General features: G+C 40.1%; 1 protein-coding gene across 3 annotated transcripts; it reads right to left on the reverse strand.

Moving 5' to 3' along the window:
• Window positions 1-1,507: 1,507 nt before the first annotated feature.
• Window positions 1,508-12,000, reverse strand: vps11 (VPS11 core subunit of CORVET and HOPS complexes). 3 transcript variants are annotated; one of them, XM_079565598.1, is made up of 16 exons: window positions 11,828-12,000; window positions 11,170-11,329; window positions 10,961-11,096; window positions 10,681-10,844; window positions 10,347-10,594; window positions 10,074-10,275; window positions 9,786-9,937; window positions 8,584-8,770; window positions 8,302-8,445; window positions 8,026-8,223; window positions 7,804-7,965; window positions 7,606-7,739; window positions 5,928-6,130; window positions 5,674-5,845; window positions 3,363-3,585; window positions 1,508-2,043 (listed from the first exon to the last, which is right to left on the reverse strand). In XM_079565598.1, the coding sequence occupies exons 1-16, from the start codon at window positions 11,995-11,997 to the stop codon at window positions 1,879-1,881; spliced, it is 2,820 nt and encodes a 939-aa protein (XP_079421724.1). In that variant the 5' UTR covers window positions 11,998-12,000; the 3' UTR covers window positions 1,508-1,878. The 3 variants fall into 3 exon arrangements, with proteins under 3 accessions (XP_079421724.1, XP_079421723.1, XP_079421722.1); XM_079565597.1 differs by lacking the exon at window positions 11,828-12,000 and having other exon boundaries at window positions 1,510-2,043; window positions 11,170-11,327; XM_079565596.1 differs by lacking the exon at window positions 11,828-12,000 and having other exon boundaries at window positions 1,511-2,043; window positions 10,074-10,278; window positions 11,170-11,327.
• Between the last annotated feature and the right edge of the window lie 1,089 nt (window positions 12,001-13,089).

A 13,089-nucleotide genomic window follows, 5' to 3' on the forward strand; every position in this document is an offset into this window, starting at 1 on the left:
CAGCAACCAGGACAAAATCCGGATTTGAACAGGACAGGAAATGTGTTTTTCTCATTCATCAGCTGTTTTTTCTCTACATCAGCAGGTCCAGGAAAAAAGCCCACAGCATTCTGCACAATCATCCACCGCGCACGTCTTACATCAGGCAGAGGCTGTGACACGTCCAACCTCCAACAAGACTCTGCCCAGAGCAGTGTTAATTTTGACAACATATTTTATTTTAGTCTTAGTCTTTTGACTAAAATGTAATTTAATTTTAGTCGAGATTTAGTCAAAAAAAAACTTTTCAATTTTAGTCTAGTTTTAGTCGACTAAAATTGCATGCCAATTTAGTCGACTAAATTTAAGACTAATTTAGTCGACTTTGCATTGATAATATTCATTATAATCATATTTAATCTTGTTCCTCTGCTTCATGGAGCTGCTCCACATGAACAAAGCTCAGAGCTGATCCTTTGGCAAAGAATTTAAATGATATGAGGCTCTTTCAGACTGTCAATAGAAGTTTGGAGGATTTTAGTCTCTCCTTTTCATTTTTATTTAGTCTTATTTTAGTCGACTAAAACATCTGGACATTTTAGTCATAGTTTTAGTCTCATGAGAAACTTTTAATTTAGTTTTAGTCCAATTTTAGTCGGCAAAAATATCACTTTGACTAAAATTAAGACTAAATATTTTAGTCGACGAAATTAACACTGACCCAGAGGCTTTTAGGCACATCTTTTTCCTTTATTTGACCTCTGTTCAACCAGGATAGTCCCACCGAGATTAAGAATCTCTTTTTCAGAGATGATAAACTCTTGTTAAACAAAGCCATGAACTTGAAATGGGCACCTAACTTTTGTACATTTTAACCTCTTACCACCTGCCTTAACTGAGCGACTTTACCCAAATCTAAAAACCTCTCGACTGGATCTTACAGCCTATAGGCCAGAGTAACACCTCATTTGAAGCTAAGACCTACAAAACTGATCTTTTTCCTTGTGTTGTACTTTTTTATCCCCTTTTTGCCAATATTCTGTAGAGTCACTTTTATGTTACACCATTACTTTTTTGTTGCGCTTGTGTGGATTTTTTTTATGTGGCTTTTTTTCTTCGTTGTCACATTTTTGTAGATTTTTTGTTACGTTTTTGTCACATTTTTGTAGATTTTTGGTTCAATTTTTTGTGGCTTTTTATTGTGTTTTTGTGACATTTTGCCACATTTTTGTTGCGTTTTCATCCTTGTTTTCGTCCTGTTCTTGTGGCTATTTTGACACTTTTTTTTTCCAAGAACCTTTTAGATTTTGGTAAAGCTGAACTAAAGAAAATGGGCCCGGTTCAGGTGGGGGTTAAGAGGTTAAAAATGATGAATATGTATGTGTAACTCTTTACTGGTGGATTATTTTATTGTTTTTATACTATTTTTAGTGCATGAGAACAATTTGTGGTTTCTTTTAGTATGTCTTAAATCTATCCATAGTCAGTGAGGTTTTTCCTCAAATTCCACATAAAATACACACCTTTTGATGCATCAAATAATAATAAAAATAAAAAAAATAGGCAGAGCTGTTTTCTGTGTGCAAAAACATTCGTCAAGACAATAAACACTTTTAGTTTTTTGCAGGGCAGTTCCTCAAACTTCCAGAAAGTGACATTTCATACAACATTAACATGACAGAGCCTAAGCCAAACAAACTAACATTTTCTGTATGTTATAAAACAGCCGGATATTTAAGGTCCACCTCGGGCAATGTGCAAAGTATAAGTCAGTGAATCGGCTTCACAGATTATGGTGTATCACGGCTCAATAAACATACGAGCGGCTGAATAAAAAATGAATCTCATGCAGCTCAGGTTGATACATGATGATGATAACTGCAAGTACAAAGCGGTTTTCTAGCTGTTTCTCTTGGTGTGAATGAGAAGATCTCTCTGCAGGTTCACTTCGAGGTTCCCCACACTTTTACTGCCCGGAGGATCAGTGACCAGCGTGAGCTTGTTGAAGACGCCTCGACCGAAGTAGTCGGCGACAACCGAGAAACCGTCGTTGGAGGCACGCAACTGAAATGGAGGAAAGAAATGTTTGTGGAAAGAGAAACAAGAGATCCGCCGTGGAGTCCACTCAAATATACAGTGGTGTGCAAAAGTATGGGCACCCCTTTAACTTTTACACATTTTGCCACACTATGGAACATAAACGTAAATATATTTAATTGAAATTTGATGTGAAAGACACACATTAAGTGACACACAGTCGTGAAGTGAAATGAAATTTATACATAAAAAACTGGAAAGTGTGATGTGCAAAAGAATAGGCCCCCTTTCCTTTTAGTGAAACTAGTTGCCTTCAGAAATTGCCTGTTGATTTCTGAATGATCACATGTTGATCCAATGACTAAATAGAGTCTATCTGTGTGTAATCTAATGTCAGTTCAAAAACAGCTGCTCTGTGATGGTCTCAGGGGTCTGTTAAGAGACTATTGGGGAGCAGAAGCATCATGAAGTCCAAGAACACACCAGACAGGTCCAGGATAAACTGCACAAATCTGGCCTTTATGGCAAAGTGGCATTTTTAAAAGAAAACCATAAGAAGTCCCGTTTTCTGTTTGCGGGAGACCATATAGTGGCCACATGGAGAACACATGGAGGCTTCTGGCAAACAGAAAACGGGACTTCTTATGGTTTTCTTTTAAAAACGGCTTATTCTAGCCACTCTGCCATAAGGCCAAATTTGTGCAGTGTAGGACTAATAGTTGTCTTGTGGACAGTTTCCCCCACCTGAGCTGTGTCTCTCTGCAGTTCATCCAGGGTCATCATAGGCTTCTTGGTAATAGCCATTCCTGGGCGGTGTATTTAACTGTACTTTGAGAGATGTTAAAAGCTTTGGAAATCTTTTTATAATTCAGCTTTATACTTCTCAATAACTTTATCCCGGACCTGTCTGGTGTGTTTAAGGACTTCATGTTGCTTCTGCTCCACAATAGTCTCTTAACAGACCTCTGAGACCATCACAGCAGCTGTATTTGAACTGACATTAGATTACACACAGGTAGACCCTATTTAGTCATTGGGTCAACATGCAATCATTCAGAAATCATCAGGCAACTTCTGAAAGCAATTGGTTGCACTAAAAGGAAAGCGGGCCTACACTTTTGCACATCACACTTTTCATGTTTTTAATTATTAAATAAATCTATATCATGTATAAATTTCATTTCACTTAGCGACTGTGTGTCACTTAGTGTGTCTTTCACATAAAATTTCAATTAAATAGATTTATGTTTATGGTCCATAGTGTGGCAAAATGTCTAAAAGTTAAAGGGGTGCCCTTACTTTTGCATAACACTGTAGAAACACAAATATTATAATGCCGTCGTTACCTGGTTATTAAAGTGGTCATGCAGGTCCCGTTTCTGGTCCTGTGCACGCAGCATATCCATGACTTTGCGATTGTCTGGGGTGCAGGTGGGACACTCTGCCTCGCTGTCTGCGTAGCTCTCAAAGCAGTGTTGGTGGAAAGAGTGACCGCACAGGAAATGAACCGATGGAAGTTCTAGGGGGCTGTTGCACATGTTGCACTTTGTCTTCTGAAAAATCTTAGCACTGTGTAAAAAAGGTAAGCACAGATGTTCAATCAAAGTCTCGTTTTCATCGGCACAAGGAAAGCCCAATATATATTTGTCACCTTGTGGGCCATTGCCTTTACTACTCTGTGGGCCACATTTTTCTTAAATGGAAACAAAGCACCTCCAACAATCAATAATTGGCTGCAAGAAGTTTTACAATGTACATCTCGAAAAAATAAGGTCCTCCATTATGGTATCCCATAAACGGTTCTACAGCACATGGAACCCGTTCTTAAAATACTTGGAGGAAACATTTTCCCTCAACACTGAGGTCATGGATGAGGAGAGAGAAAATGAAACATGACTTCTAAGACAATACTTTTCATCCACAAATATATTTACCACAGTTAAAGGAATAGGCCACCGTTTTTACATACTGATATATGCTCTTACCTCACTTTAGACGTGTTAATATATCCCCGTCTGGTCTTTGTCCGTGCGCTCTGCCACGCAAACGGAGCACATACGCAGCCTCTCCCACATGTCACATAGCTCCAAAAAAGCTCACGATAGAAGCTACCAAGCTCTTCCACGTGTTCCCTATTTAAATAAAGTTACGTGAAGTGTTTTCATGCGAAGTATATTTAGACAAAAATGTAACGTGTCGATTTTATAAGCAGATTCCGTCAATAACCTTTAGGAGTTACTGCGCGGACGTTTTGCTCCTCGTATCATTACGCCTCACAATATAGTACCCCTTTTTATTTGCTTATAAAATCGACATGCTACATTTCTGTGTAAATATACTTCGCATGAAAACACTTCACGTAACTTTATTTAAATAGGGAACACGTGGAAGAGCTTGGTAGCTTCTATCGTGAGCTTTTTTGGAGCTATGTGACATGTGGGAGAGGCTGCGTATGTGCTCCGTTTGCGTGACAGAGCGCACGGACAAAGACCAGACGGGGATATATTAACACGTCTAAAGTGAGGTAAGAGCATATCTCAGTATGTAAAAACGGTGGCCTATTCCTTTAAAGGGATATTTCAGGATTTTTGACATAGGGCCTCATTTCCCAGTTATCCAGAGTGTTGTTGATTTCTGGAGATATTTTTTTTGTAATTCATGCAGTTCTTATATTTGAAGAGTTTTGTGGTGCTAGGCTAGTGCATTTCTACGGTATCAGCTAGCCTGCATTAAAAACAGTCTGACCCGCTCCACAGAGCACCTGAGGCAAATCACTTTTAACACCAGACTAACCATATAAATGTCTGTGTCGATAGAATAATTTTTTGAATATAACTGACCTTGCATCACATGAATTATCGCGTTTTGAGGGACTATTTTCTAGCAGATCACTCCACCGCTGCGTAGCTTATACAACCACGAAGCTGATGCTGCTCAAATATAACTTCTTTTAAATGCAAAATGGTTAAAATGATTCTATCGACACAGGCACTTATATAGTTAGTCTGGTGTTATAAATGATTTTCCTCAGGTGCACTGTGGAGTGTCAGACTGTTTTTAATGCAGGCTAGCTGATATCGTAGAAATGCTCAAGCCTTGAACTAGCCTAGCGCTAATATAATAACTGCATGAATTACAAAGAAATATCTCCAGAAATCAGCAACACTCTGGATAACTAGGACATGAGGCCCTATGTCAAAAATCATGAAACATCCCATTAACTTACTGTCTTATTTTTCCCTTCCCTGCTCTTTTACTTCCCCCTTTCTTTTTTCTCCTCCCTCTCTCCCTCTTCCCCCCTTTCTCACTGTATATTTTTGTTCATCTCTTTATTTTATCTCTTTACTCAATCCCCTTCTACTGTCTTTTTTATTCTAATTCTCTTCTTTCTATACTTATTTCCTACTGCTTCTTCTTCTTTTTCCTCTTTCAGGCTCCTAGCAGGAGGGGGGGAGGGACCGTGGGTGGGAAGGGAGGCGGGAGTTTTTTTTTTTTTTGTTTTTTTTTTAGAGGTAATGGGTCTAGAGAACGGGTTAGAAAACAGGATAGGACTTTTTTTTTAGGACTTTTAGGACTTTTTTTCTTTAGACCAATATACTGTCCTCAAATCCTGCCTGTGTGGAAATTTAAAAAATGCTAATGAAAAATATTTCTCACCTTGTCTTAAGCTCCTGTATCTCCGCTCGAAGGTGAGCCGTTTCCTCGCGGTATTGGCTGATCTTGCGTTCATCGTTCTCGATTTGTTGGCTTTCCCTCTGGAGCTTGTTGATGAGGTAATCCTTGATGACAGAAAGCGTAGCCGTGGAGTTGTGCGCCAACGTCTGCACCACTACAACGACACAGAAAAAACATATACAGCACAAATGAGTGGAAAAGTTTGGTCGTGAGTGGTTTAAAGATGTGTAACTCACCCAGTAAAGGCGGCATCAGGTTGTTCTGGTCAATGTGGTGAAGCACTTCACTGATGTATGTCTTACAATCCTCTTCTTTTCGGGCAAAGTATCCAAGTGCTTGCTCCCACAGGCAACAGTCTTGGTCGCCGTAGCGTTTGCAGGCTTCCACTACTTTCCCATACTCCTCATTCTGCATGTGGTAGTGCATGATTTGCTGATACCTTAATCCAAGCACAATCGTTCAATATAAGTACATATTAAACGGCAATACTCAGATAATAAGGTGGATAAATAAATAAAAGTCCAATAAATCGAGACTGTTGGACATTTTGTGATGAGGCCGATGTTTCATGATTAACCAAATCACTTCTCCGGGGTCACAGTTGTTCACCGAGTTCCCAAAGAGGTCAGTGACACTAAGTGCAATTTATTGGACTCTGTTTATTTATCTACCCGGATGTTTGATTATATTTGTTTAACTCGGCTTAAATTTGGCAGAGTTTGCCTGGTGACTGGGAGTAATCTTTAACACTTTGCAATCGTGTGGGAACTCATTTACCAACAATGCCCCTGGAAGAAGTGATTTGGTTAATCATGAAACACGTCAAGGGATGTTCTGTTGTTTAATTCAAGTACAAAGGTTTCAATTAACATATTGAGTGCCAAAAACACCACAAACTAGACACTCTAATGCACTATATGTATGGTTTTGGTAGCTCTGTGATGAACAGAAGTGAAATAAATGACAATCAAAAACTTGTGAAGAGTCAGGATCTGGACATTTTATACTATTGCGTTTCTTTTCTTTTCTTTTTTAGTCTGAGGGGGCGTGGTGTTGCGTAGCGAACAGCTGCAAACCTTCTCTCTCGCTCTCTGGAGTGCGTTTGACAAAGCAGCAGCTTCCCATGGACAGATCGAAACAGTTTTTACAGATTTTAACATGTCTCTGAGTTTTTAAATGGTCAAAATCGGTCTAGGACGACTGAGAAACATCCTGTTAAAGTCTTCAGTCCAAGAACCAGGCTGTTTAAATGGACGCGCAATAAAAGGCGATCGATCTGCGGCAACAAGAGGTGTTTCAAAACGTGTCAACAATAATGTAATTGAAACTTGACTTGAAACTAATATATTTAGGCATTTGCCTCTTCCCATAACGTCAGTGTCTGTCCAGAGAGGAGAGAGTTGGAGAGAGGAGTTAATCAGAAAGGAGTGTGATATAACACTAATTATCTCCAAATCTAGAAAAAAAAGCAGTGATTTTGATCAAACTAGCCTCTGTTTAGCTTTGAATTTCTCATTAACCGAAGCACGTAGAATTACACTGTTTTCACCAACAGCTTCTTGTCCTTCAAATAAGCCTCAGTATGTGTCCATAGCTACAACACAGAATATGCTGTGGTGCTACAAATATCATGAAAAATGGTCTGGATTGTTGGCACTGTACAGCTAAATCCCCAAAGCAGCGCAGCACTTAACACAAATATGTGTTAATACTGGTCAACTGGTTTACAATTGCCGTTTCACTAATTATGTATGCCATGATTTGATGTTTTAAGCTTTAAAATAATCAATAATCTGTCAAAATAGCCAAATATAAACACTGTGGTGGCAATAATAGTATCTTAAATATGAGTGCACTATAGTGGGAAAGTTAGTAAATTATAAATATGTAAAATATATGAATAAAGTTACTCACAGTTTTCCCTTTTCATAAAGATATAGGACGCCTTCCTTAAAGTTGTGCATTTGACAAAGAACTAAGGCCTTGTCGAACACGGTGTGGTCGCTCCTCAACAGGGATAACGCCTCCCCTTGCAGGACTTTCTTTCTCTGAAAAACATGCACATTGTTTTTTTTAAGCATGCTTTTTTCAGAGAGAGATGATCATCTTTACCTCATTGTCTCGTTCGTGGGCCCAGTCCTGCAGCCGTAGCTCCAGCAGAGTGTCATAAACGCCTTGAGAGGAACGAGGATCCACCTCAATCATGTGCTCAAGGAAGGCTTTCAGTTCACGAGGGTTATTGGCAAAAATTGGAATGAACTCCTCAGAATTAGCCTAAACAATAAACAAAAGCATAAGAGGGGTACTTTTTTTTTTCAGTCATAAAATACTGACCTTATTGACTCGACTTCTGTCCAGACTGCTCGTTTCTGCGGCATCTCCACTGGGCTGGTAACTCGTACATAAGCCTTTCAGAAGCTGCGTGGTGCCTTCAGGGACGTGGTGCATCAAGGTCTTGCCGTATCGCTTCATGTTGCTCTCCGCTTGATCAAACGGCAAACGGCCGATGTAACGCAGTCCTTCTTGATAGTTCTGAGCACAAAAGAAGACGTCCATTATTCCATTGTCTATAGATCTATAATTTATATACAAATATTCTTTTCCCAATACCTTCAAGTCTTCTAGCTGGATTTTCAGATACCATTCATGATGCTTATGTTTTTCAGCCAGAAACACGGCATGGCTGTGATAACCAGCTTGGCGAAGAACCTTTATAGCGATCTCAACATCAAAGTGGACCTCACTTTCACTGCTCTGTTGCGGAAAACATACAAAAACATTTTTAAAATCGAGAGTTTTACAGCTGTCAAAGGTTTGGGAATATTCCATTTGAGCACTGACACATCACTTTACATGTAATTGAATCAAACGCTGAGCATCTCGTGTGTTCACCTTAATAAATTCTTCCAGTTTGGAGCTGTCCTTCAGCTTCGTGTAACAGTTGAGCAGCAGTGTGGTGTGATCCGCATTGGCCAGTGACTGTCTGTGCAGGGCTTGTAGATACGCTGTTAAATTGTGTATTCTCTGTGCATCTAGGAATTTCCTGATGACGTAAGATGGCTCCAGTTTCCCAATTGTACTACGGAAACATCATCAACAAGAAGGCAATGACGACATGGTAAGAGAACAAATACAGCGTTTATGCAGGTAGCAGCAAGTCAAATGTCCTAAATCATGCTTTTAAAACCATTTTATACCCCTTGCCTTAATAATGTTTGGGATATAAAACAGAATAACATGCATGTAAATATCAGGCTTGTTTGTGATGGTGTGATAAAGCACAGTTATACTTTAGGCCAGCAGTGTGCGTAAAAAACACCACGCACTCAGGTCTGTTTTTGATCAGGCTTTGGCACTATAAAAAAGGCTGATTTAGCAAAATATAGGCCTTTTAATGCCCAAATACAAATATTTTTAATACAAGGAACGCACAAAAATATGTGCATACTTCATTTCATAAAATTTGCAATCAATCATCAGAGGAATGAGTGGAAACAGGCCACTTTTGAGCAAAAATGTCAGCAAAAACTGCCATTTTCTTGTGTTATTATTATTATTATTCCAAGAAATGTAAAATTAACCTCTTAACCTCCGCCCTAACCGAGCACATTTTCTAAAGTCCAGCTTTACTCAATCTAAAAGCTTCTCGAGTGGTGTTTACAGCCCATAGGCCAGTGTAACGCCTCATTTGAAAGACCTACAAAACTGAGCTAAGATTTTTGCTCATATTTTCTCTTTTTTTCCTGCGTTTTTAGCACTTTTTTGTTGCTTTTTCATCACTTTTTTGTTGCATATTTGTTTCATTTTTGCCGCTCTTTTGATGCTTTATTTGCTCCGTTTTCATCCTCATTTACATCTCCTTTTTGTCGCTATTTTGACACTTTTTTCAAGACGCTTTAAGACTTGGGTCGAACTGGAGAAAATGTGCTTACGGCGAGGGTTAAGAGGTTAATGCAACTTTGAATCCAAATGAATGGTTTGAATGACACTTCTTCTTTACTACTTTGGATAATGACCCCATATGCTTTTAAATATCCCACTGAAGCCTAGCTGTTACACTGTTGCAGAAAGCTTTTAGTATTTCCTGCACTTACCGAATGTACTGCTGAATGGCACCGTCGTGATCCCCTTTGAGGTAGAGATGATCCCCGTACTGTCTAAAAATCTCAGACAAGCCATCGCTGTCCAGGTGTTGGCTTTTTGCGAGGTTTATCGCCATTACGAACAGGTTTTTCTTAAACAGCATCTAAAAACAAACGCATGAGATGTTTGGTTGTGTGCAGTAAAAAATATCATGCAAAGACTTGTAGAGGAGGGAAGACAGATAGACAGATAGATAGATGGATATGGTGGCGAAACTGAACCAGTGAGTCCTGACTGACCTCTAGTTTGGTTTGTGTGTCCTTCTCCTGAAGCACAAACATCTTCCCATCTCTGGTCAGGATGTAGAAAGATCCCCACTCGGCGACAACATCAACAACATCGTCGAAGGGAGCGCTGTATGCTATGAACTTGTTGTCCAGGTCATAGATCGTCAGGAGCTGCTTCTCTGACGGAGAACTTTCTCGGCTTCCGAATCCCGATCTGCTGAAGGTGAAAGCACAGTTGGATTTACAGAAGGCCTTTCTTCTTGGCTAGACTAAACCTTTCCTCACTTGCTAGGCGACTTGGTGTCTCTGATAAGTAGGAACAAGTAGCCACGATGCCAATGGGCCAAAATCTTGTGTCCGTCGAATGCAAAGCAGGGGCCTCGCTCGTCTGGCTGGTACAGGTACACGCAGTCATCGCCGGCTACAATAAACTGAGAATCTTGGGAGGGGTCTGCAAGGGCTGAGCAGCGAAGCCCACATCCATGGCTGTCCAGTTCTAGTTTAGGGTATTCTTTGGTGGACAGAGTGTAGCACTAAACAGAAAACGAGGAAGTGTAAAAAATGTTGCGTGAACTGAAATGGATTTAAAGAGAACATTTTACTCGGTGGAAAGGCTTACAAAGACTTTCTCTAGAGTCGCAACAAAGAGATGTGTGACTTTAGCCACTTGACGGAAAGACAGGCCTGTGACTGGGCTGGTCCCTTCGTGTAAAGTCAGAGTTTTACTATGACGGTCCCTGGTGATGTCTCCTTTCGTCAAGACCACGCTGCCATCAGTGAAACCTGGTAGCAAAAGGGAAATCAATGTTCATGTACAGGAACAGCTAAAAATCCATGACGGTGTTTACATTACTTAAATAATCAATGCATTTGTGGTACTTCGGGCAGGAACACTTTACCAATTGCCATGAAGTTGAGATTCTCATGTACACTGAGACATGACACTTCCGTTGGCTTGTTTCCAGGTATCGCAGGAAAGATTCTCGTACATAATGGGTTCCCGCTGTCCCTTTTATCCAGGTTCCACACTTTCACCTAAAGCAAACCCAGCGTTGAATAGTTGTGGCATTGATACAACAGCTTTCCTAGATTTGGAGCGTTTGCTTACAAGAGGGTTTATCCCATGCTCATCCTGACCCACTGACACTAGGATGCTGTGCTGCTTCAGCTGGTACACGTGAGTTACCCGCAGCTTGTAGGCTTGAAAAGATGTTAACTGCAGGGAGCGGGACAACAGCCAGATCATGCCATCCATATGTGTCACAGAGCTGTCAAGGACAAGTATCCACATTCGTTGCATTACATGTACAATAATCTGTGTCATAGCTTTCTGTCCTAAACTACTGAAATCCCTATGTGCGCTTTTGGGTAATCCCAGTCTTAATTTTCTCCAGGCCAAACCACATCATACAATTTGTCCCACTTTTAATCCTACTTGAGGTGGTCAACCAAATAAGTTAGTAATCTTGTTGGTTCATCCCGTAAAGGCAACAGCATGTTAAAGTTATAAAGCCACACACACTTCATAGGCCGAGATAAATCGTGCTTAAGCGCTTTGTTGACAACTTGATGTGTATAACCAAATGAGCATGCATAATATAAGGCCTATCTTTTCACTATTTTAAAACAAATCACCTGCACATAAGTTTAATTGAGTAACATAACAAACAAAACAGAAGTCTCTTATAAAGCTTTGAGTGTCAGATCCAGCGTTATGGTCAAAAATGTGGCCTAAACTACAATCAGTTGGAGCTAGCATAACACACAGGCTAACGCAAAGTGACTGAAGGATATCTGCCAAAACAATGTGGCCCCGGCCGGAGTCACAGGCTGATATTCCGCCGGGAAGCGCAAAGTTCTGTCCATTTTCCGACGGGTCTTTGATCGTGTCTTTATCAAAAAAGACAAATTTCCTCCACTGTAGAAAAGCTGCCATTTTTCAATGGTTACGACGGGACGGGTTGTCGTCATGTGACTTCAACGTCACGTGACTGCCGATTCTTGCCTGTAATGCTGCGCACAGGCGCTAGAGGACGCTGCTGCGCTTGTGTGATTGTGTATTTCTAGATTACAATACAGTTTTAATAGGCCCGAAATACCCAATTAAAGAAGGGTAACAATAGGTCACCTTTAGTTATCTACATGTTCATACTTGGAAGTGACTTTCGTACAATAGTGTTCTACAATCGACCACCTCTGTCCACGTTTTCCATTTCGTGTCTGCGTAGGTTTTTCCTCCACCACTAAAAACACGTGCATCCTCAAGCCTTGTGGTATCATATTCATATCAGGAGATGGGTCTCCGGGTGCGGTACTGCTCCTTAAAGCTGTGGTACCTGATGTTGTGGTGTCAGAGTATGATGTAAACACAACAAAACACAGACCTCATTGTATTGTCTTCACCTAAAGTTTTATTGAGCAATGGATGGTAGAAGTCGAATCTAAATTAGTGGAATTTATCTTGGGTGTGGCCACTCCTGCTTTACTTTGTCACCACTCAATGCTGTATATGGGTGTGAAATGTGCATGTAATTACATTTTTTTAAACAATTTGAATACACAGGAGGGACTGTGCTAGAAACAAGTTTGGGCCAAAACAAAAAATGTCACTGTTTGAACAGGAAAAATCAGGTACCCCAGGTTGAAGGGTCGTCTCAGTGGCGTCAAAGGCTGGATCAAATGCTAGGCAAAATTTCATTGTACAATTCTATAATGATAAATAAAGCACCTTAACCTTTACTACATACTGTATGCCTCCCAAATGATCTTGACCCTTTCAAATATTTTGTGATCACTTGGGTCCTCCTGACATTATAATGGGATTTTGATGAGGCGGCTCATAAAAGAAAAGCCATGTCTTTTGGCTCCCAAATTGATTTTTCTTTTTTTTTTTATCTGTAGCTCACAATTTAAGAGACTTATTAAATGAACCGTTCTACTGCTCTTGACTTTGGGAGGTGGTGGAATAATTATAAATGTACTTTTTTTTTTTAAAGCCTGAATCCTGTTAGTGTTTTCCGGAGTGGCC

Source organism: Gobius niger (genome assembly GCF_951799975.1).
Source record: "Gobius niger genome assembly, chromosome: 11".
Classification (NCBI taxonomy): Eukaryota; Metazoa; Chordata; class Actinopteri; order Gobiiformes; family Gobiidae; genus Gobius; species Gobius niger.